The 25,405-nt window shown below is 43.5% G+C and overlaps 1 protein-coding gene and 1 pseudogene across 1 annotated transcript in view; both read right to left on the bottom strand.

The window, feature by feature from the left end:
- LOC114042390 (vomeronasal type-2 receptor 116-like) overlaps positions 1-5,856 on the bottom strand; it is a 46,936-nt gene extending 41,080 nt beyond the window's left edge. The window contains 2 exon segments of the mRNA XM_027861084.1: positions 4,590-4,817; positions 5,812-5,856. Of these exon segments, the coding sequence (XP_027716885.1) occupies positions 4,590-4,817; positions 5,812-5,856 (273 nt within the window).
- Positions 5,857-9,205: 3,349 nt separating this feature from the next.
- Positions 9,206-25,071, bottom strand: LOC114042377 (annotated as a pseudogene).
- Between the last annotated feature and the right edge of the window lie 334 nt (positions 25,072-25,405).

Raw genomic sequence — 25,405 nt, 5'->3', positions numbered from 1 at the left:
TAACATTCTGTGTTCTAAGAACTCTTCCTCTTCTAACATTCTTTGTTCTAAGAACTCTTACAGGTCGAACATTCTGTGTTCTAAGAACTCTTCCATGTCTAACATTCTGTGTTATAAGAACTCTTAAAGATGTAACATTCTGTATTCTAAGAACTCTTTCACGTCTTACATTCTGTGTTCTAAGAATTCTTCCAGGTTTAACATTCTGTGTTCTAAGAACTCTTTCACGTCTAGCATTCTGTGTTCTAAGAATTCTTCCAGCTCTAACATTCTGTGTTCTAAGAACTCTTCCTGTTTTAACATTCTGTGTTCTAAGAACACTTCCTGTTCTAACATTCTGTGTTGTAAGATCTCTTCCCCTTCTAACATTCTGTTTCCTAAGAACTCTTCCAGGTCGAACATTCGGTGTTCTAAGAACTCTTCCACATCTAACATTCAGTGTTCTATGAACTCTTAAAGATCTAACATTCTGTGTTATAAGAACACTTTCACGTCTAACATTCTGTGTTCTAAGAACTCTTCCTGTTCTAACATTCTTTGTTTTAAGATCTATTTCAGTTCTAACATTCTGTGCTCTAAGAACTCTTCCAGGTCTAACATTCTTCGTTCTAAGAACTCTTCCAGGACTAACATTCTTTGTTCTAAGAACCTTTCCAGGTCTAACATTCTACATTCTAAGAACTCTTCCAGGTCTAAAATTATGTGTTCTAAGAACTCTTCCTGTTCTAACATTCTGTGTTCTAAGAACTCTTCCTGTTCTAACATTCTGTGTTCTAAGAACTCTTCCAGTTGTAACATTCCTTGTTCTAAGAATTCTTCCAGGTCTAACATTGTGTTTTCTAAGAACTCTTCCACGTCTAACTTTCTTTGTTCTAAGAACTCTTCCTGCTTTAACATTCTGTGTTTTAAGATCTCTTCCAGTTCTAACATTCTGTGTTCTAAGAATTCTTCCAGGTCTAACATTCTTCGTTCTAAGAACTCTTCCAGGACTAACATTCTGCATTCTAAGAACTCTTACAAGTCTAAAATTACGTGTTCTAAGAACTCTTCCACGTCTAACATTCTGTGCTCTAAGAACTCTTCCAGGTCTAACATTCTGTGTTCTAAGAACTCTTCCACGTCTAACATTCTGTGCTTTAAGAACTCTTCCAGGTCGAACATTCTGTGTTCTAAGAACTTTTCCACTTCTAACATTCTGTGTTATAAGAACTCTTAAAGATCTAACATTCTGTGTTCTAAGAATTCTTTCACGTCTAGCATTCTGTGTTCTAAGAATTCTTCCAGGTCTAACATTCTGTGTTCTAAGAACTCTTCCTGTTTTGACATTCTGTGTTCTAAGAACTCTTCCTGTTCTAACATTCTGTGTTGTAAGATCTCTTCCAGTTCTAACATTCTTTGTTCACAGAACTCTTCCAGGTCTAACATTCTGTGTTCTAAGAACACTTCCACGTCTAACATTGTGTGTTATAAGAACTCTTAAAGATCTGACATTCTGTGTTCTAAGAACTCTTCCTCTTCTAACATTCTGTGTTGTAAGATCTCTTCCAGTTCTAACATTCTGTGTTCTAAGAACTCTTCCAGTTCTAACATTCTGTGTTCTAAGAACTCTTCCAGGTCTAACATTCTGTGTTCTAAGAACTCTTCCACATCTAACATTCTGTGTTCTAAGCACTCTTCCACGTCTAACATTCTGTGTTCTAAGAACTCTTCCACGTCTAACATTCTGTGTTATAAGAACTCCTAAAGATCTAACATTCTGTGTTCTAAGAACTCTTCCAGGTCTAACATTCTGTGTTCTAAGAACTCATTCACGTTTAGCATTCTGTGTTCTAAGAACTCTTCCAGGTCTAACATTCAGTGTTCCAAGAACTCTTCCTGTTTTAACACTCTGTGTTCTAAGAACTCTTCCTGTTCTAACATTCTGTGTTCTGAGAACTCTTCCTCGTCTAACATTCTATATTCTAAGAACTCTTAAAGATCTAACATTCTGTGTTCGAAGAACTCTTTCACGTCTGACATTCTGTGTTTTAAGAACTCTTCCAGGTCGAACATTCTGTGTTCTAAGAACTCTTCCACATCTAACATTCTGTTTTATAAGAACTCTTAAAGATCTAACATTCTGTGTTCTAAGAACTCTTTCACGTCTTACATTCTGTGTTCTAAGAACTCTTCCTGTTTTGACATTCTGTGTTCTAAGAACTCTTCCTGTTCTAACATTCTGTGTTGTAAGATCACTTCCAGTTCTAACATTCTGTGTTCTAAGAACTCTTCCAGGTAAAACATTCTGTGTTATAAGAACTATTCCAGGTCTAACATTCTGTGTTCTAAGAAGTCTTAAAGATCTAACATTCTGTGTTCTAAGAACTCTTTCACGTCTGACATTCGGTGTTCTAAGAACTCTTCCTCTTCTAACATTCTTTGTTCTACAAACTCTTCCAGGTCGAACATTCTGTGTTGTAAGAACTCTTCCACATCTAACATTCTGTGTTATAAGAACTCTTAAAGATCTAACATTCTGTGTTCTAAGAACTCTTTCACGTCTAACATTCGGTGTTCTAAGAACTATTCCACATCTAACATTCTGTGTTCTAACAACTCTTTCACGTCTAACATTCTGTGTTCTAAGAACTCTTCCAGGTCTAACATTCTGTGTTCTAAGAACTCTTCCTGCTTTAACATTCTGTGTTTTAAGAACTCTTCCTGTTCTAACATTCTGTGTTGTAAGATCTCTTCCAGTTCTAACATTCTTTGTTCTACGAACTCTTCCAGGTCTAACATTGTGTGTTCTAAGAACTCTTCCACGTCTAACATTTTGTGTTCTAAGAACTCTTAAAGGTCTAAAATTCTGTCTTCTCAGAACTCTTCCTGTTCTAACATTCTGTGTTCTAAGAACTCTTCCAGGTCTAACATTCTGCATTCTAAGAACTCTTCCAGGTCGAAAATTCTGTGTTCTAAGAACCCTTCCTCTTCTAACATTCAGTGTTCTACGAACTCCTCCTGTTCTAACATTCTGTTTTAAGATGGACTCAAGGGAAAACAAAAGATGCTAGTGGCAAGTGAAAGAGAATGAATATAAAAGCTTATTACTGTCCTATAAAAAGAGTCACGAGTGCTAAATTTCAGAATGATCTGAACAATGAATACTAAGGGAAAATTATCTGGAAAGGACAGTTACCATGTTGGTACAGATTCAGAATTGTAAAAGATCTTAATAGGTGAGAATGGTGGCCTAAATCTAAGATGAAATTGAATAAGGGCCTATTTAAAGTGCTATATTTGGATTTAGTACCAACTCTTCAAGTGTAGGTTGGGGGAGCCATGGCATCACAGACATTCACCTTAAAATTATATTGAGACTCAGTATGGTTTAGAGATAGTGCAAGCACTGAATTTAGTCAGGATATCTGAGTTCAAATCCTGCCTCAGTTATATACTATGTGATGATGGCCAAGTTCCTTTGGTCACTTTTCAGAGCCTTAGTTTCCTCATCTATAAAATATACTTTCTGGCTTAAAGGATTATTGTGGGAAAAAAAACTTTCAACATCTTATAACACCATAGAAATGTGGGTCATTGTTGTTTTAATGGACTACAGGCTCAATAAGTTAGGAACATGATGGTGCAGTGAAAATAGTTTATTGAGTGTGATCCTAGACTACAGGGGCACACTGTGACTAGAAAGTTTCCCAGGGGTGACAGAAATGTCTGAATTCATAGTTCAATGGAGTGAAGATAATCTAGCCTTTAATCTAATAATTAGCGTCATATGAGCTTTCTGGAACATTCAGTCAATTTAAGGAAATTAATTCAATCAATGATTTAACTTCATCTAGATGCCTTTAAGCTCAGGCCTTCTCTCTGTGATTATTTCCATCTTATCCTATATATGTCTTGTACGTACATGGTTGTTCACATGTTTTCTCCCCAATTTTGTGTGCTTTGAGACTATGTATCAGTCCTATTCCTTCCTTTTGGTGAGAAAGTATTAGTTTTTCCATAGGTAGACTGGGATCATGGACTGTGTATTCCATTAATAATGTATAGACTGAGGAGCAGGAGATGAGGTAGCCCAAATCTGAGATTTCATTTTATAGGAAACCCTAATGAAGAAATGCCTTCTGCCAGTACAGATTGGCACCAGCCCAGCCGTATTAGAGAATTGTCTGGAGCACTAAACATATCAAGGAATTGTGCATGGTCAGAGGTCCTGTGATGCTAAAGACGGAACTTTAACCCAGAAGCAGTAAAACAGCAGTGTCTTTGTGACACTGATGTCATCTCTCTATTCTCTTACCCAGGGCTGCCTCAATTGTTATAATTGTGCCTTTTGGATTGATGCTTGTTACCTTATTTTACAAATCTAACTGATTTATTATTTAAAGTAATAATAATGATTATCATGATAATCATCATTGTTAATACTATTACTATTATTATTTTAATTGTTCCTTTGTCTTCTCAGCATTTGTTGTGAAGAAAAAGAGATTAATGGGGGGGGGGTTGGGTAAATGAATGAATGAATAACTACCTAAATGGGGTTAACCAGAAATGGTTGGAAATACAAAATGGAATTTAGTTTTTGTTTTAACCTTCAAATCAAGCCAGTTGCGATACAACTCCTTCTCACAATTGGTGAAATCTTCACCAAGTGGGGCATGGGGGTCAAACTGCCCCACTTTGACCAGAACTTCATCATAATTAGACAACACCCCAAAGTTCAAGATATCATATTTAGCCACAGGATTCTTTTCCTTGTCCAAAACCACCTGGTCCCTAGCAGTGTTGTTAAAGGAAATATTCCTCAGAGATGAGTGAAGCTAGATGGGGAAAGAATTGAGTCACTCCCTCATGTCCACAGGCAGGGAAAAATAGGTCCCAGGCAGGAAACCTAGTAGCATATTCATTCATCCATTCACTCCATCATTAATTTGTTCATACAACAAACATTTTCTAAGTTATAATTTTTTCCATCCAGTTTCACAGATTCCCCTGAAATTTAATCATGGGCACTTGGGAGGGTGTCTATCTTGGTATCCCAGGTTAAGAACCCATGCTTTAAAATAAGGACCCCTAATTCTCCATGTGATTTTAGTTAAGGCTGCCATCAATTTGCACAAAGATATTTTGTGGAAGCCTGTGTTTCATGCCCACAGTGGGTTGCCATCCCATCCTCAAGCACATAGAACGAGAAAAGGGGTAAATTACCTGAGAAAGTGGAAAGAGTGCTGTACAGGGAAGGCAGTCAAGTTTCATCATCTTCCTGAATCTAACAAAATAAAAACACTGGTTTTTTTTACCAACCAATTTGACATGTACTCTACATTTGGTCCAGAGTACTCTCCTAGGCATCAAACATCAGAAAAATCTTTCCTGTATCTCTAGGGGGAATATCCAGTACAATGATGTGCAGTTATGGGTAAGTTCTCTGCATGATGGTGTTTCCATAATACATTGAGTAAACAAACTCTCAGCGTCCAAGGGAAAATCCAAAGAAAAATATGTTTGGACATCTTCCTTCTCAGCAAACCTTCATAGTAAACAGACAGCCTGTTGCCTCAAGAACTTGCTAAGCCTTAGAAACTTGTGTGCAGCTACTATAGAAAAACTTCCAGGACTCAGAGAGGGGCATGAGTTGGATCAGGTGTGATTAACACAGATTCACCAAGAAGGTGGGAGAATGAGCTGATGTCAGTGGGGCCGCCAGCCTCCTGGACCAGGCCCTAACCTTCTATGAGTTGGGCAGCACATGTCTTCCAACCTCAGGGGCTGGAGAACCTCTCCACAAGGCCTGTACATAAATAGGGTGCTCACACTGAGCCCATGCTCTCCTCCCTGCTGCCTGGGCCACACACTCATCGGAGTAGTAATTACGTGGTTTTGGCCATCCTGACAGGACCTGGAGTCAATTTCTCTTTTCCTAATAAAATGGAAGATTCTTGAAAGAAGAGATTTTTATTTTGGTCTTTTTATCCCCAGCACCTAGGCCACTGCCTGGCCACAGTAGACAGTCAATGCTTGCTGATGGCCTTTCCTGGTGCCCACTACAAATCCTCACACTGCTAGTGTCTTCCCTTCTGAGTCCCTTCCATCTACTCTGTATAGACTATCTATTGACCTATTTTTTCTCTTGTGTCCCCTTTTAGTATGGGAGCTCCTTAAAGGAAAGTCCTTTGGGCTAGAAGAATGAATTAGAAAAGAACAAGGAGATCAACCAGGAAAGAGAATTAACAGCTTAACAACACAAAACCTTAGCCAAGCAAATTCCCGGAAAATTATAATTAACCAAATAGAAGGGAATGATATGGTAAGACAATTAGAAATATTAAAACAAAGTCAAAAGATTGAGAAAAAATAGATCTAAGGTATCTTATATTAAAAACAAATGACCTAGAAAATACATCAAGGAGAGACAATTTAAGAATCATTGGACTACTTGAAAGTCGTGACTATAAAACTAGTCTGAATATCATATTTCAAGAACTCATAAAAGAAAACTGCCCAGATATTGAGAACAAGAGAGTAAAGAATCCACCAGACTTGTGCTAGGACAAACTGATGTGAACAAAGATTACATGAAGGGAAATGATATGAAATAAGTCAGGGAAGCCAAGTTATGAACACCAGGCTAAGGAAACTGAATTTTATTTTAGAAGCAACAGGAAACCCTCAGAGAGTTTTAAGCAGTAATTTCATAATTACTCCTTAAGTGTTCACTATGCACTAGCCATTGTGCCAAGCACTGAGGATACAAAGGCAAAAACATGATTTCTGCCCTCAAGAAGCTCTCATCCTAATGGGAGAGACATGTCAACAACTAGCTACATACAAGATATATAGAGTGTAAATAGGAGGTAATCAATCTCAGAGTGAAAGCACTAACAGATGAGTGACATGCTCATTTATATTTTAGTAAGGTTATTTTGGCAGCAGAGTTTTGCAGGACAAAGACTGGAACCAAGGAGACTCATAAAGTGTTGCAAATAGGCTAAGGAAGAAGTAGTGAGAGTTTAGACTATCTCAGTCGGCTACATGAGTGGAAAGGAACAGATGTGGGACACCGTGGAGATGGAAACATGTAACTGTTGTCAAAATAACATGCAAATTGACTTCATGTATATAGTGGGCATCATATTGCCTGCCTTCTCAAGGGGATGTGTGGCTGGAGGAAAGGGGAGAATTTGGAACTCAAAACTTTTAAAAATGAATGTTTAAAAAAAAAACCACCATGCAATTGATTGGATATGGAGAGAGAGATCCTAGGAAGAGTCAAGGACCACTTGAAGGTTGTGAAGATGGGCTACAGGAAATATGTTTATGTTCTAAACAGTAACTCAGAAATATGGATGAGTAATTTTACAGGGAAAATCAGTTCTATTTTGGCTATGGTAGTTGGAGATACATGCCAAACATCTAGACAGACGTGTCCAGGAAACAGTTAGAGATGTGGGACTTGAGAAAAATTAGGGCTGGAAACAGATTTGGAAGCCATTTGTGTAATTATAATTGGATTCAAGCCACCAGATACAAATTAATCTGCACATTTTTCATTTAGCAAACTTCTTTTGTCAAAATGATTTTAAAATGTTTTACTGATACTTTCAATTTTTTTTTTACACTGGTCCCTTTCCAATTATGCCTCTCCTCACATCCTGCCCAATGCCCCAGGATGGAACCCTTAATTATAACAAAAACAAACAAGGGAAAAAAAATTGATCACATACAAAATATTTTATACTAATAGTCCATCACGGAAGTGCCTCATAATCTGACTTCCAAAACTAAGACTGTTCACTGAATTTAAGAGGACTGATGGAATCTTTTACTACTTTCATTTACAATATTGTAGTCATTGCACATATTGTCCTCATAGTGCTCTTTTTTCACTCTTTTTAAGCTCATAAGTTTCCCCATGTTTCTATGTCATATACTGCTCATTTTTTAATGACACAATAACTAACATTCCATTGCATTCAAACACAACAATTTGTTCAACAATAATTCTTAGCTAATGGGCCCCCACTATTTCCCACTGTCACCTCAAAAAAGTATTGGTATATATGGGACCTTTCCCTCTGTGATGTTCTTGGGGTATATGCTCAGTAACATGACTCCTAGGTAAAGAGATATGACAAGTTGTCACTTTTTTTTTCATAACTCCAAATTGTTTTCCAAAATGCCTGATTCAAATCAAAGTTCCAACAAGAGAGTATTAATAGACATGATTTCCTGTAGACCTCTCAACACTATTTCCATCTTTAGTCATCTTTGCAAGATTGATATATGGTAAGTAAAAATTCAGTGTTGTTTTAGTTTGCATGTTATTATTAATCTGCAGAATCTTCATGGTTGGTAATTTACATTTCTTGTTTAAAGTATCGTTTTTTATTATTGGGAAATGGCATTCATTTGTGTGTGTGTGTACATACATACATTTGTGTCAACTACCTTTAAATAATAAGACTTGTGAGTCTTATCAGAGATATATGAAGCAATCCCCCCCCACTAAGCAGCTTTTCTTATTCTAGCTGCACTGATTTTGCTCAATTAAAACTGTCTACTTTGTCTTTTATGATCCCTCTTCTATCCCCAGTTTGATTATGATGTCCCCCCATTAACCACAGTTGGGAAAATCTTCCTGTTTTCCTCAATTATTCAGAATGTGACCTTTTAAACTATTTTGTTGAATTTCTTTCCACTTTTCCCATCAGTTCTTGTTAATAGGGAATCCCTCCCCAAGTAGTTTGTGTTCCTGAGTTTATCAAATAACAGTTCATTTCCTTCTAGGTCTGATGTGTCTAGCTTGCTACACTGGTTTACTTTTGTATTTTTTTAACCAGTATTAAATATTTAATAATTATTGCTCAATAATATAACTTGAGATCTGGTCACGTTAGATCACCTTCATTCCTCCTATTTTAAATTATTCCTCTTATAATGACTGACCTTTTGTTCCTCTAAACAGATTTTATTATTTTGTCTAGTAATACAAAGTAATATCTTTTGGAGTATAAGTTCAGATTCCCATATTTTTTTATCCTTGTCTGTGTATCTGAATGACTATTTCTGCTAATGATTACTAGGTTCAGTATGAAATGAGAGTAAAAGCAAAAACATCCCACAATTTACAATAGTATGTCATACTATTTCAGTGGTTTTATTCAAGAGTTCAAAAAAAATTCCAATCTTTAGTTTATTTACTGTTTTAGATCCTGACCCAGCACATATTTTGAACTGCAACTTGATGGCAGATAATCCATATGAAAATAAGGAACATTAGAAGTACTTAATTTGTATCATTCAAAGCATCAAATATACTAGAGTTTATGACAAACACTACCTTCTCTTTTCACTATTAAACAATTATAAAGTTCTCCCATAGCATTACATTTCCATCATTAATTGGTTTCATGAAATCTTGGATGTCTTAACAGGGAGGAATTACAACCTCAAGGTATGCCCAGTCATTATACTGATTAAGTTTTTCTTCAGTTTGAATTCTTCTGTTACTTCTTAAAGGTCCTAAAGCCTTTTCTCATGGTCATGCCTTTTATACATTTTTGTGATGACAAACTAAAAACAATTCACAGCTGAAGAACTTCCCACATCACACATTTACTCTCTAGTAAGAATTCTGTGTTATTTAATAAGGTTTCCCCTGCAGCTAAAGGTTTTCTCACATTCATTACACTCAAAAGATTTTTCTTCATTATGAATTGTCTTACTTCAATAAAGTTTCTCCTCTGACTGAAGGCTTTCCCACATTCACTACATTTAAAATGTCTATTTCCATTATGTTTGTTCTCATGATAAAAGCTGTGTTATGGAAGAAAGATACCCCACATTCATCATATCCCAAATGTTTTCTATTATAAATTATCTCTCCTAGGTTTCCTGGCTGAAAGTTTTCCCACACTCAAAGTGTTTCTCTAAAGTGTGAATTAATTCTATGACAATAAATAAGGGATGTGGCATGGCTGAAATTTTTCCCACAGATATTAAATTTAAAGGATTTTTCTGATGTTAAAGTCTGTCCTCAGGTTGAAGACTTTTTCACTTAACAGAATTCTTCTTCAGTTTGAATGATCTGATATTAAGGCATGAGTTGTTGTTATAGGCTCTCTTACATTCATTAAATTAAAAGGGTTTCAATCCAGTATGAACCCTCTTGTGCTCATTAAGGCTTCCCCTCTGGCTGAAGGACTTCCCACATTCATCACATTCAAAGAGCTTTCCTCCCATATGAATTCTCTGGTGTTCAGTGAGGTTTCCCCTCTGACTGAAGGCTTTTCCACATTCATTACATTCAAAGGGTTTCTCTCCAGTATGAATTCTCTGATGTTCAGTAAGGTTCCCTCTCTGGCTGAAGGCTTTTCCACATTCACTACATTCAAATGGTTTTTCTCCAGTATGAATTCGCTGGTGATATATAAGGGATGTCCTGTGGCTGAAGGCTTTCCCACATTTATTACAGTCAAAGGGTTTCTCTCCAGTATGAATTCTCTGGTGTTCATTAAGATTTCCTCTCAGGCTGAAGGCTTTCCCACATTCAATACATTCAAAGGGCTTTTCTCCAGTATGAATTCTCTGATGTCTATTAAGGTAGCCCCTCAGACTGAAGGCTTTTCCACAAATATTGCACTCAAACGGTTTTTCTCCAGTATGGATTATCTGATGATGAATGAGGGAAGCCCGGTGGCTGAAGTCTTTTCCACATTCATTACACTTATAGGGCTTCTCTCTAGTGTGAATATTCTGAGTTGAGTAAGGTTCCCCCTTAGGCTAAAGGCTTTCCCACATTCAATACATTCAAAAGGTTTCTCTCTGGTGTGCATTCTCTGATGTACAGTAAGGTGTTCTCTTCGGCTAAAGGCTTTCCCACATTCATTACATTCAAAAGGCTTCTCTCCAGCATGAATTCTCTGGTGTTTAGTAAGGTGTCCCCTCTGGGTGAAGGCTTTCCCACATTCATTACACACAAAAGGTTTCTCTCCACTATGAATTCTCTGATGTTGAGATGTGATTTCTTGCTAAAGACTTTTCCACATTCACTGCATTCGAAGGGTTTCTCCCTGGTGTGAATTCTTTGATGATAAATAAGTAATGTTTTATGACTAAAGACCTTTCCACATTCACTACATTCAAAGGGTTTCTCTCCAGTATGAATTCTCTGATGATAAATAAGGGATGACCTCTGACTAAAGGATCTCTCACATTCGTTACATTCAAAGGGTTTTTCTCCAGTATGAAGTCTCTGATGATGAGTAAGGTATGATCTTTTACTGAAGGCTTTCCCACATTCAGTACATTCATATGATTTGTCTTCAGTATGGATCATATGAAAGTGAATAAGGTCTGAGTGGTCACTGAAGGCCTTTCTACATTTTCTATACCTACAGAGTTTTTTCCAAAAGGAAATTCTATAATGTTTAATTAGCTCTGCAAATTGTTTGAAGCTCTTTCCATGTGTATCATCCTTACAGAACCTTTTCCCTGTAGAAACTCTTTGCTGTGACACAAACAAAGACCTTGGACTACAATTTCTCTCAAACATACTGCATCCCTGGATGCTTACCTTATTAGAATTTTCTTGGTGACTGTTTCTAATTTGTCTAGATTGTTTCTCGAGAGTATCCTTTTGCCCCTCTACACTATCAAAATATTCCCAAACTTCTTCCATCTTGGAATCCCAGGGATCATCCCATGTGAGACTGTGATTGGGTGATGCTCCTATACAAAAGCCCCACTTTGGAGGGGAGCCTTTGTTTTGATACCTAAATTCCTGGCTAAGATAATCTGAAAGAAACAAAAAACAAAAAGTATCAGTATTTACTATTCTCTGTGCTTTGAAAAAGCAAATTACTTCATGGTACATTTTATGTTTGGTTTCCTCTATCAAGGAGAAGGGCAATTAATCTAGAAAAAAAAAAACTGGCAAGCAAGCATCACTTTTCAAGAAAAGAAGATTGTTGATGCTAACTGTACTGGTGATGGAAAGGGAGGCTGAGTTTAGATCTTACTTCAGACACTTGCTTTAACCTAATTAATCTCTTAGTAGGGTTATACACTGTCCGTGTTATCAAAAACAAGTATAAGAGAGAGATATCAGTCCAAGGACTGCTGTTACCCATAACCACAAAAGATGAGAAACAATCTAAATGACTGGAGAAAAGGTAACACAGTGTAGGAATGAAGCCAGTAGATCTGTATGTAACCTTCTAGCAGAACATCTAATTATGAACAATGATCAACCCAGGCTTTAGGGCATCTGGGACACCAGGAATTGTGGACAATGCAGGGGGTGAGGGTGGGAATCAACATTTTTTATGTGCCAGCCCCTAAGAACTTTACAAATATTATCTCATTTGATCCTCACAACCACCCTGGGAGGCAAGTGCCATTATTATTCCCATTTTACAGATGAGAAAACTGAAGCAAACACAGGTGAAGTGACTTGTCCAGGGTCACACATCTAATAAGTGACTGAGGCTGGCTTTCAATTCAGCTCTTCCTGCCTCCAGGTCTGGCACTTTATCCACTGTACCACATAACTGCCTTAATGCAATAATTGAGTTTAACTGGTGTTGGCCTTCTTGCTAAGATATTATACCTATGCAGTTCTTAAAGATTTTTCCCCCTTAATTTTCTAAAATTAAAAAAAAGAAAGTGATACATATTTTGATTTGTTCATTTAAAACAGTGAGTGTTCAAACATTTTATCTGCCCAAGAGCAGGTGGGGAAAGGGGAGGGGGCATGGTCACTAGGACCATAAAACAGTAGCATATCAGCTCTTTGGGGCAGAGATACTGTCATCATTTTTATGTTCTTGTACCCCCCATGAGGTAAAAATTGATCCCGTATCATTTTATTTTTGATCTATTTACAAGTAATTGATTTTGTCCCATAACTGCTTAAATCATGGTTCTTTGTCTCCAAACTTAGTCCAGAGTTTAGCTGGCCTATGACGGGTTAAGTTTAAAAATCTGGCTTTCCGGCTCAAGGAATTTAACTGACCTTGAGAGTGTGTGTGAATAGACAGGGAGTTTGGGGGCCTGATATCTTTACCCCACCAAGCTATCATTCAAAGATGTTTGGTTTGCTGTCCAAAAGCGTAGCCTCTACCTTGTACCCGCACTCAGACAATAAACACAGCTTAGTCTCATGAGAGAAAAAGGGAGGTCGTTGCTAGCCTCCATTGCCAAACTTTCAACCAACCTCACTCAGCTCTGTAACCAACTACGTTGTCTTTAATTCCATGATGTCATCTGGCCTACTGGTCTTTGTTCTGTACTCCCCAAAACCTGTATGAGGAGCACTGTCCTTTTTGCTCAGGATCTTCAGCACCAATAGTGGCAATCCATTGACCCATTTTTGACAGGTAGCATGCCCCTGCTAATGAATGTTATCTTTCCCAGAGATCTGCCTCAGTTTACTCTTTTGTTAAATTCCAATCACAACACCCAGAACTTAGTGCCAATGCCTTACTCTTAACAGACATTTGATTACCATGTGCAAACCTGTATGGAACGTGAGAGAATGCTGTCAAGTATTCTTTATATTAGCCGAGCATCTGACGAAGTGTCTCAACTCATCCTCTTGGGAAAGCGAGAGCTAAAGAGTAAGTAGGAGTACAGTAAATGTGCATTGGGAACTGGAAAACAAGCCTGATGCAAGAAATTGTCACTTCAAAAAAAAAATAACCAAAGCTCAAACATTTTTTCACATCAGCTTGGAGGCCAGTCCCTTAGTGGAGTGCCCTAAGGAGCCATGCTCAGCCCTACGCTGTTTCACATTTCTAACAACTGGGATGAAGACAAGACAAGATGCTTATCCACTGGAAGATCCAAAAGGTGATGAGGGATGTTGGGTGAAAGTTGTGATCCAGGGCAGCTAGGTGGTGCAATGGATAGAGCACCGGTCCTGAAGTCAGGAAGACCTGAGTTCAAATCCGGCCTCAGACCAAACACTTGACACTAGCTGTGTGACCCTGGGCAAGTCACTTAACCCCAATTGCCTAAAAGAAAGAAAGTCGTGATCCATAAAGGTCTTGACCAGAAGGGATCCTGGGTGGAGGACCTTCTTCCAAGCAGACAGTAATAAATACCAGGCCTTCCACTTAGGTCCTTCACATATGCAAACTGGAAAAGATAGGATTAGGAACTCAAGAGGGCTACAAACTTCATTTGAGCAAACACTGCAATGAGGCCTCCATAGAGGGAAAAGGATCTCGGGCCACGTTGAGAGGAGGCGGAGCTTGTGTTCAGGGCCAGGTGTCACGGTTTCAGAAAGATATTTGTGACATGGAAGGAAAGCAGAAGAGTGAAGGGCTCTGAGTCCATGTCATACAAGGATCAACTGAAAGAATGCAGAATTTAGGGTTGGAGGACAGAAGGTGGCTTTTCCTAGTCTCTCCCCCATGTTCACCGCTAGTGCCTTCTTTCAACTGTATCTAACCACTGGACCCCCAACCTCCTATCTACCCTGTACGGAGCTTGTCTGTACCAAGTGGCGGCATGCTGTCTCCCTCATTTGATTGTGAGTTCCTTGAGAGCAGGGACTAGTTTTTTCCCCTTTCTTTGTATCCCTAATACTTAGCACAATACCTGGCATACAGTAAGTGCTTAATAAATGCTTGATGACTGACTGAAATATTTGATGGGCTGTCATATGAAAAAGACATTAGATTTGCTCTGTTTAACCCCAGGGCAGAACTAGTGATGTTGGGAAAAACTTCCTAACAATTAGAGCTATCCAAAAGTGGGAAGGGGCAGCCTGAAGATCAGTAGTGGTTCTCTCTCACTGAAAACTGTAGAACTGCACAAGCCCAACCATGAGAACCCTGAGACACTCCACCAGAGACCTCCTTCCAAGCTGACATCAAACCATGAATGTCTCTCCCTTCTGCATCTGGCTGTTCAGTCAGTCCTGAGTGCATTTAATTAGACTATTGTGTGTACACAGGCCATGTCTTTCCATCTCTGCCACAAGAAACGTACAAGATGTGTCATCAGACTCTGTGATAAATCCTAGGTAAGCTCTACCGAAGGCAGTCTGCTAATCTATAAGCTCATTCACCCCACCAGAAAAGGGAAGTAAGGCTAGCTCGACCTCTGAGCTAACACGACCAGCAGGACTAACCCCTCCTTTTATCTTTTTTGTTCTTTTTTTATCTAGTATTTTATTTTTCCCCAGTTACATGCAAAAACAATTTTTAACATTTGTTTTTAAAACTGAGTTCCAAATTCTTTCCCTTCCTCCCACCCCACCCCACCTCCCACTAAGAAGACAAGCAATTTGATATAGGTTATACATGTATAGTCACGCAAAACATATCCATAAGTCACGTTGTGAAAGAAAACACAACCAAAAAAAAGCTCAAGTAAAGAAAGTTAAAACGTATGCATCAATCTGTATTCAGAAACCTTCAGTTCTTTCTCCAGAGATGGATGGCATTTTTCATCGTAAGTCCTTTAGAGTTGTCATGGATCACTGTATGCTGAGAACAGCTATGTGATTCACAGCTGATCATCTTACAATGTTGCTGTCACTGTGCCCACAATACATTTCACTTTGCATCAGCCCATGCAAGTCTTTCCAGGTTATATATTAAGGGTTTGTTTTTTTTGCTATGCATCAGTATCACTTTCAGATGATGGACCCCTGTGGACCCCTGGCAGCCCATCCTTCTTTTCAAACCAAACTTCTGGACAAATGCACTAGCTTGTACCAAGGTCTGCTGAGCTGCCTTGAATACCCAGGAGCTGCACTGGATGTGATTTTTGCCATTCGTGTCTATATTGTTTATGGAAGGATGCTGGTTTCTATATCACCTTTCACTTTCTTATATGGATGCTTTATGTTCTGTAAATTTAGAGTACATTTTTAAACATTTATTCTCAAAAAAAGGGATGTCATCTTCTGTGTAACGGGGATGTGAGGGAAGAGAAGGCAGGTATCAGGAAAATGACCGGCCAATATAAGAGATAAGAACATAGGAGAACGCTCAGGTTAGGCCACCCTTCACCTTCCCCACAGGCCCAGGAACCTTGGAGAAGAATGATTCAGTTCACCCGGCCCAGAGGCTGGCCCCTGCCGGAGCAGCTGACCTGGTGCTAACAGGGAGGATCATCAGCCAGGGCTAACAAACTCACCTGGACAGGGGCCTCTTAGGACTTCTCCCTCAGGCTTCCAAGGTGCCTCTCCTCGCTCCAACTGAGAGATCACATCTGGTTTGGAAACTGAAAGGCCTGTTTATGGGGTAGAAATGAGAATGGGCTAAGGCCACAGAACTACTTCTGATCTCAATCTATGACTTTTTATCTTAAGGGAAAAACAAAATAGATGAGAACATCCCCTGGGGTGACCCAGAGTCCCCTAAGGGCTGCTCTGTACTACCTTTTCAAGGAAGGAAGGAAGGAGGGATTATCAAAGAAAAAACAAGGTCAACCAACTCCTTCAGTGATAAGAGGATATGGATTCTGCATGTTATTGGGCATCTATCCTGAGAATTGAGAGGAAAGTCTTGAACCCTGTGGGAAAGAGAACAGAAGGGCAGCACCACAAAGGCCTATCTCCTAGGAATGTGAGGCAGAAATACTCTAGCCCATGAGCCCCAAACGATTTAGAAATACTGTCCCTCCTCCCTCATCCCCAACACCCCATCCATTCTGGAATCTTCTGGTGCAGCAAACTCAAGGAAGCCTTCGGGAAGTAAACAAGGACAGCCTAAGAAACGGATATGAACTGTCCTTACCCAGCGACACGAGGTTCTGGTAGTTCTCCAGCATCACATCCCGGTACAGGTCCCTCTGCGGAGGGTCCAGCTGCCCCCACTCCCCCTGAGTGAAGTCCACAGTGACGTCCTTGAACGTCACACATCTCTGAAACATGGATACACAGCGGCTCAGCCACGGATAATGGAGGAACCTAGCCCCGAGGGTTCACTCTGACTAGACTCTGTAGCCCAAGGGTAGTCTTCTTCTTTAACTGCTCACTGACCCTGATAACTTATCTCCCAAAGGGATCATCCACGTGACCCTTGCGCTCCCAAACTCAAACTCAGCAAGCATGTGGAAGGCAGGCTGGGCACTCGTGGAGAGCCAAAGACATCCACCAGCCTCTGTGATCAAGGGACAGACCTGCCTGGCCCCTTAGGACTGTTGTAGGAAGACGGTCTACAGGAATGAAGAAAGGCCAGACCAAAAGCCAAAAACCTGATGCCAGTCAAGCCTCCAGGCAGTTATGAAGCCCGAGTTCTGTGTGAGGGCTGGGGCTGAAGGCCAGATTCTTCAAGCCTGGCTCCTGAAGGCCTCCACAAGGCCGGCAGCCTCACTGTTCTCAGAACCCCACAGTGGGCAGGGGTCCACGACGAGTGCCCCCACCCCTGCCCCAGCCTTGGCCCAAAGGGCAGCTCAGGCCACTCAGAGGCAGCTCAGGCCTGGTAGCAAGCTCTTCCTGACAACCGGCCGGCCTCCATCGGCCTCTTTGCGACTCCCCCCACTCCTGGACCTGCCCACGGGGCCCGAACCACACGAGGCTCTCCTGTTCCCCCCTCCACAACCCCAACGCTGCTCGTCTCCAGCGAAACACGGCCAAGTGCTTCAGCCGATGCTCAAGTGAAGGGACCTGAAGGGAACCCCACATCCCAGTGGGTGCTCTCCAGCTCATCAACGTCCTTCTAAACCACGGCACCAGAATATCAACAGTCACAATACAGCGGCAGACACAGCCAGAAGACTGGACGTTCACACGGCTCTTCAAGGTCTACAACTCACAGCCTCCCTTGAGCCTCACACCCACCACCTAGGGAAGTAGGTACTGCAGGAATGAGTATGCCCATCACAGAGATGAATATAATGAGGCTCCAAAAAGGTAAGTGACTTGCCCAGGGTCACACAGCTAATGGTCTGAGGCCAGATTTGAACTCATGAAGATGAGTCATCCAATACTGTATCCACTGCACCAACTAGCTGCCAATACTGGCAAAAAGTAGCACAGCTTAAAAAAAAAAAAAAAACCTCTGGGCTTGTCAGCAGTCATCAATAAGACGATATTCGTAAAGAACTTTGCAAAAATTGAAGCACTATATAAATGCAAGTTCTAATCATCATCATCCTTCAAAAGGTGGAAGATAAATTTTCATCTGACCACACTCAAAAATTTGTCAAGTACCTTCCATACACCATCCCATTTGAGCATCACCACACTCCTGGGAGGCGGCTACTATCGATATTCCCATTTTCCAGATGTGGCTGAAAAGGGCCCAGAGTCACACAGTCAGTAAATGTCAAAGGCAGGATCTGAATCCAGGTCTTCCTGACCCCAGGCCCGGTGCTGTCTTCACTGCGCCATGATGGCCTGACTGTCATCAAAGTCAGGAAATGGCAGCAAGGGGAAACCACGGGAACCTCGAGGGGAAACGGCGACTCTTAGAATTTGTGATAGCGAAGGAGAAGTAGCTGCCAGGTCCAGTGTGACACGCACCTCAGGTTCTGGAAGGGCAGATCTCAAAGGGTGCAGAAAAGGAAGGCAGGACCCTGTGAGGGACTGTCTGCCGACCGGTACAGGACCCCAGGGCCTTGCATTGCAGAGGGAAATCAGCCTCAGAGGAAGGGGAAGCTAACCAGAACAAGATTTCAAAGACACCAAAGAGAAATTACGACCGCGTGGAAGATGTGTCTAACGCTCAGATGTGGCTGCAAAGCACTACCTGGCACTCTACAAAGGTGGGACAGAGAGCGGAAGCAAAGACAGGAGGTAAAGGCTGAAGACGAAGGCACGACACCATCCATTAAGAACGATTATGAGGAGTAAGAAAGCTCACAGGGAGCTGAGGCCGGGCAGGCTTTTTCGCTACATTATAGGAAAAGGTCAGCCCAAAGGACGCACAGAATGAAATATCCCGTCAGAGGCCATGGAATGGGAACTCATATCAAGTCTCACACGGGAGTCCACGACATACAGGAGCCACATGTTGAGGGACAAGGCTACACCACTGACCGTGGGATGGGGGCTTGGTGGGCCGCAAGCACAGAGACTCCAATGGATGAGCCCGGGGCCAAACACGTCCCACGACCTGACAGAGGATGAAAAAGGGGGCAAAGAAGAGAGCTGCTCGTCCCCTAGCCTGGCTGGATGCCATCAGAAAGACTCCCCTCCCCGGTCAGGGCGCAACATTCTAGGAAGGACCCTGAGCACCTCGAGCACATCCCGAGAAGGGCCTTGAGATCACAGCACGTGAGGAAGGCACTGGGCAAGTATGCAGAGAAAGGAAGAGTGAAGGAGCAGCCAGACTCCACCTTATCACAAGGAACACTCCTGGTTCCAGAAAACAGAGACGAAACGTGTGTCCTCCTCTCGGGAGAGTGGGGAGCTACCAACTGCTCCACTCGCGCAGCGTCTTACAGCCTGGGCCATCCGGCCCAGACCCTTTTACAGATGAGGAAAGTAAGGCCATAGAGATGAAGTGACCTGGCTAAGATCTCACAGGCAGTACGTGGTAGAGCCGGGACTTGAATCCAGGTCTGCCGGTTTCAAAACCAAAGCTCATCTCACTCTCTGTGGTCCCTCTCATTGGGTCATCCTGTTCTGCTTCACTATTTTCTTTTGGCCGTGGGATCCAAAGGCCTCAATTTGTGTTCCGGCTCCAGTGCTACTAGCTGAGTGCCTGAGCAAATTCCTTAGCCTTCCTGAGCCTCGGTTTCCTCATCTGTTAAATGAAAACCCTTGTAGGGTGCTGGGAGAGCCCCAGGCAAGAATGTGTACAGAGCACATGATCAATCTTAACAAAAGTGAATCCAATCCAAAGATTTAAGGGGCCCACGAACTTGAAGGGCTCCTCTGAAGAGGGTTCCACTTGTCCTGTTTGGTCTCTGAGGACAGAATCAGGAACACAAGGAAGAAGCTGTCCCACAGTGAACAGATTAGATCATCCAGGAAAGCAAGGATTCCCTACCCCTCCCATCCCCACCTCGCGCCCACACCCCCCAATCTTTAAACAGGTACTGGACGGCCACCGGTCTGGGGGAGGGGGATTCTTGTTCAGGCACCAACCCAACTAGATGGTTTCTGGGGTCCTTTCTAAGGAGGAGAGTACATACGGCAAGAGCTAATGAATGCTGGACTGGCATCTCCAAAGATTCTTGGATTAGGCTTTATCAGGAAGGAGATTTCTTGGGGAAAAGAAAAAGGAAATACACCCACCTCAAAGACAGCCTTTTAGGCTCGAGAAAAGGAATTCCAACTCACCTGGCACTTGGCCATCAGCAGCTCAGGGGCCATCCGCTCCTTTCTGTTCTCCTCTTGGCAAATGAAAGCAAATGGGGCAGGAAGAGCTGGAGAGGAGAAATAAAGAATGTGAAAGACTCGAGCACTCCTGAGCCCCAAGGCAGGAAGCCACCAACACCAGGCTGGTAGAGCTCCCTCCCTGTACTTCTAATTAATGCTTGGTGCTGACCAAAGCAGAGAAAACAGACCTCAGGACACTGGGGGAGAGTGCCCGAGGTGGACTTGCCTTCAGCCTTCCCAGTCCTCAGAAGGCATTCCTCAGAGGGGGGAGAGCTCAGTTCTGGAACACAGGACAGATGGGGTGGCCTTACAGCCTAAGTAACGTGATCAGCAACACCACCCTCCCTGAGTTCCTGTTCTCCCATACACAAAAGCTTGAGGAATCAACTCACTGACCTATCACGTTTGCGGAGCCCAACAAGGCACCGCTGCTACTTCTTGCCCTGGGGTTGTGTCTACTGATGAGAGTGCCCTGACGATCCCACCTTGCCATCTTCCTGCCCTGTCGCTGCTGCTGCTGCTCAGGCCATGTCCCTTTCCAAAAGGATCTCAATTACCTTTCTAGGTAGAGCCAGAATGATTAGTGAGGATTCTCTACCTCAGAAGGCCTTGGACTTGGAATGAGGAAGACCTAGATTCAATCCTGCCTTAGATAATGACTAGTTATGTAATCCAGGACAATTTATTCAACCTTTCTGTACCTCAGCCTCCTCATCTATAAAATGAGCGCTTTGGGAATCATTGACCTCTAGGGCCCTTTCCAGGTCTAAACCTGTGAGCCTAAGATGAGGTCAGCCCCAACTGCCACGTCTTCCTCCACTCTGCCATGCTAGGATATGTACCACCCTTGCCCCTTTCTACCCACTCCTCTGCAGGCTGCAATCACATCAATACTTCCATTGCTTCTGCAAAAGATTCGTCAACCAATTGTCCTGTGACTCCAATCATCATTTCTGTGACTTCACTCTTCCCTGGCTAGCACTCCATTATGTGAGTTTTCTCTCCCTATTAGAATGTAAGCTCCCTGAAGGTAGGCACTCTCTTGCTTTTCTCTTGATATGGTGCTTGGCACATAAGTACTTGATCAATGTTTCTACCAATGGAGGCATTGCCATTGGATTGGTTAAGGCGTCACAGGCAAGAACCCTGCCCAAACCCACAGCTGATGGGAGGAGCTATTATGGGGAAATGAAGACAGAGAAGCAAATGGGGCAGGAAGAGCTGGAGAGGAGAAATAAAGAATGTGAAACTCCTGAGCCCCAAGGCATTGGGATTCCAGAAACACATTAGGCACAAAGAGAAAGCAGCTTCTGAGACATTCACTTTTGTTATCAAAAAGGCAGCATGAGGTTAAAGGAGAACAACCCATGGGCACAATTCACAGATCTGGACTTGATCCTGCCTGGGGCAAGCACCCTGACTCTATATAATCAACCCACCACCAGAGAATGGAGAGGATGACGCCTGTCATTCCCAGCACACAGAATCTCTGGGAAGGAAAGAAATGAACCTGTAAGGTGGCCTTGCCCAATTACCAGTCTTAAGTTTATGAGTAGGGAAGACCTAAAACTTTAGGGGAAATCTCTCAAAGTGCTTACTGTGGGACAACATAATGTGATCTGGTCCAACCCACATTCTTCTACAGGTGCCCTTGCCCACACAGCACCTACTGAGGAACATCAGTGTGGAACCTTCCATACCTAGCGTAAAAGATCAGGAAGAGAAAGGCTGGGCCAGACCATGATGGCCAGAGATCTTAGGCTAAGCAAGAGACTAGAACTGTGTCTCATTAATATTCTCATGAGACATTACCTTTCTCAATTTTATCTACTGAAAAGGGCAGAAAGAGGACATTGGTGAAAGAGTACATGAGTCTGTTCTGAGGACCTGAAAGAAAACAGCCCCTCAGAAAAATTGGAGGGGACTTGTTTGAAGCAGTTCAGAGGCAAAAGCACTGACTGATGGAAAGTTCATTGCAGTACGTTGCTTCTCTGGTCTTTGGACTTCATTGCTAGGAAATGCTGTACCAAAGAACTGTTTTGGAACTATGTGACTATTGTATAATAACTACTGAAGTCATCAAATAGAAGTGTGAATTTGGGGGTTCTCCATCAAAGTTAGAGATGGATCACTACACAAGAGGAAGTCCTGACTGGAGGTGCTGGAAGCCAAAGAAACCAAGGTAAATAAGAGAATGAATAAATGAATGAAAAAGGATTTACTAAGCATGAACAAAGCTCTATGCTAGGTGCTGCGGATAAAAATAGTTAAGGCAGTCAGTCCCCGCTTTCGAGGAGATTATATACTAATGGGAAAGTTTACATATGTACATACATACATACATACATATACACACATATATATATACATAGGTGTATGTATACACATGTGCCTATACACATATGTGGTATATACACACATACATATATGTATATATGTATGTGTGTGTATATTTATATATTTCAGCTGCAAGCCAGATGAAAGGGTCCCACGGCCCCTCATGTGCAGTGACGAATGTCAATGCCTCTTCTTTAATGGCATCTCCACCGATACAATCTTCTCAGTTTCTTATGGTGACAGAGCCATTCGACAGTGCCAAGGATTTTGATGGCAAGAACTTTCTTTTCGGTGGCACCACAGAAGCAGTTACCAGGATGACAGCTGCTGGAGCTGGGCTAGAAGCATGACCAATCAGTGTTCTGGGCAGTACCACCAACCCCAGAGCTCTTGGGCTCACCTGCCCATTGGTGGCAGTTGGTGCTGGTAGCAAGGAAGGCGGTTCCCTTCTCTTCAGTGACTGCTGCCCTCCATGACGGCAGTGGGACCAGGCAGGGTCAGTGTCTGGGAGCACTGCTAGTCCCAAGTCTCTTGGGTTCAGGGCCCTGGTCTGTCTCCACAGGCATCTGAGTAAAGGTAGTATTGGTCGTGGTTTGGCTCTCCTAGAAAAAGACATCCCACGTGTCTTCCTCAGGGTGCCTTGCTGCTTTGGCTAGGCTGGCATTCCTGGCCCACGGCTGTCCATGTTTTTGAGAAGAAAAGTAAAAGACCTTCTGGAAACAGAAGACCTGTTCTGAAGACAGAACCAAGAAGCACAGAAGCAGAGTCAACAGAGCAGAGACTGAGGAAGGGGAAAAGAAGCAAGCTGAGAAAAGGCCCTGCCACCCACACTGAGCTGGAGAGGACTGTGCTTGTCTGCTCTGCTCTTTTGCACCATTTACAGTTTTCCAGTTGACTAGAGACAGGCTCCGAAGCTGGGCTGGGATCTGATTTGATTGGAGAGTTCTGATGGTGGCAGCTGACTGAAGGGAAGCAGACCCCTCCAGTATGAACAGCCGGCTAAGCCTGCCTCTCTTGCTCTTTGGTATCATATACTGATTGAGGGAAACTCCTTAGAAGATTGAGTGCATTGCACTCCACTGTTCCTCCCAGCTGGAGAGAGAAACACTTCACATCCTGTAGAGCAAACCTGCACAGACTCTACAGATTGCAGGCTTACAGAAACTGCTTCGTCTCTGAAAGGGTAATACTGCTGTTTTACCAAAAGAGTTGGACACTGCTTCTGTGATCTGAAAGGAGCGGAGAAACAGCTTTGTCCACAGAAGAATGGACGGGCCTAGAAAAAGCACGGACTTGCCTAGCGGGCGACTCCTGGGCAGACCCACGAGGTCGAGGCCTGCAGTCCAGAGTGACCAGCTGCCCTGGACTGCGGTTTCCCCTAACCTGGGCTTCCCTGCTGGGTTTTGTGATCCATTCTTTCCTCACACTGTGTGCACTGGTGGGGGTATGACCCAGATGTACGGGCAGTTTGGGGTGTTTCGATTATTCATTCCTTCTTTTGCCTTTCACTAGTAAACACCTCCTATTTAAAAGTCAATGATGACATCGTGCCTAACTTGTATAAATGCACGCACACCAGTGAGGCTCAGGACCAGCAGGGGTCATGTGCAGGAGATATCCCTCCCCACCCCCCCACCAAACAGAACTTAAAAAAGAAAAACAAGCCTCAGGCACCCCCAGGAGGCCCGCTGCGGGCTGCAGGCTGGACGCCCCCGCCCCTCGCCTAGTCCCATCCGGCTCCCTCGTGGGCGCCCCATCTCAGCAGGGGAGACGGTTACTATGGTAACAGCTTCCAAAGGCAAGTCCTGGGGCCAGGCGGCCGGGGTGAGCTGGGGAGGCCTTAGGGCGCGCCCTCCTCGGACCCCGGACCAGCCCCACCTGCTCCCCTCGGCCCCTGCATTAGACGCTGCCAACAGCGGCCCCACGTCGCAGAGTGGAAAACTGAGGCCCAGGGAGGTCAGGAGACTTGCCCCAGGATCCCCCAGCAGGACGGGTCCAGGGCTCAGGCTCCACCCTGTGACCCTGATCAGTACCCCCTTGACAGAGGAGGAAACTGAGGCTCGGGAGGGCCAAGACAGGCGCGGCCGAGAGAGAACGGGACAGTCTTACGGCCCACCCCGCTAGCCCGCCGACTCCGAGGCCCGTCTCCCAACCAGCCAATGGCCTCGACGTCCGCGAGCCACGTCCCGCCCACTGCCATCCGACCAATGGCCGCGAGGCTCACGGGGTCCAGTTGACCAATGAATGTGATCCCGGCCACCGCCCGGGCCCGCCCCGCCCCCTGAGCCCCACCCTCCACCGTTGGGATGGCGGTCCGAAGACCACACTCCCTAGTGGCCCGCGCGCCTCCCGCTCCTCCGCAGACGCCACCGGGGCCCTGGGGCTGAGGCCGCCGGTATGCGTACCTGAACAGAGCCACAGGAGCCGCCTCCGAGCGGACACTTCGCCAATGGCGGCGGGGCGGTGCTGCGCGCGCAGCCTCCTCCCAGGAAGTGCGCGTGCGCAGAGCGGAGCCAGAACTACAATTCCCGAAGGCCTCCGGGCGCGGGGGCCTCCCCAGGGATGCCTTCGTAGCTGGCACCAGGACAGATGGGAGGCAGGGATGGCGGGGTGGCAGAGCGGCGGGGAGGTCGAGGGGCAGCTGAAACTGAGGCAGGCGGGTGTGGGTCCGGCCCGGCCTCACTACGCCGTCATCCGTCTTGTGTGCTCCTCCCCAGCGGAGGCTTGTTTCAGCAGCCCAACTTTTCTTCCTGCCCCATCTCGCTGTGCGCCCAACCTCCTCCC

Source organism: Vombatus ursinus, unplaced genomic scaffold (genome assembly GCF_900497805.2).
Source record: "Vombatus ursinus unplaced genomic scaffold, bare-nosed wombat genome assembly UNPS02014417.1, whole genome shotgun sequence".
NCBI lineage: Eukaryota > Metazoa > Chordata > Mammalia > Diprotodontia > Vombatidae > Vombatus > Vombatus ursinus.
Note: the sequence above shows the minus strand (reverse complement) of the source record. Positions and strands in the feature narration are given on the sequence as shown.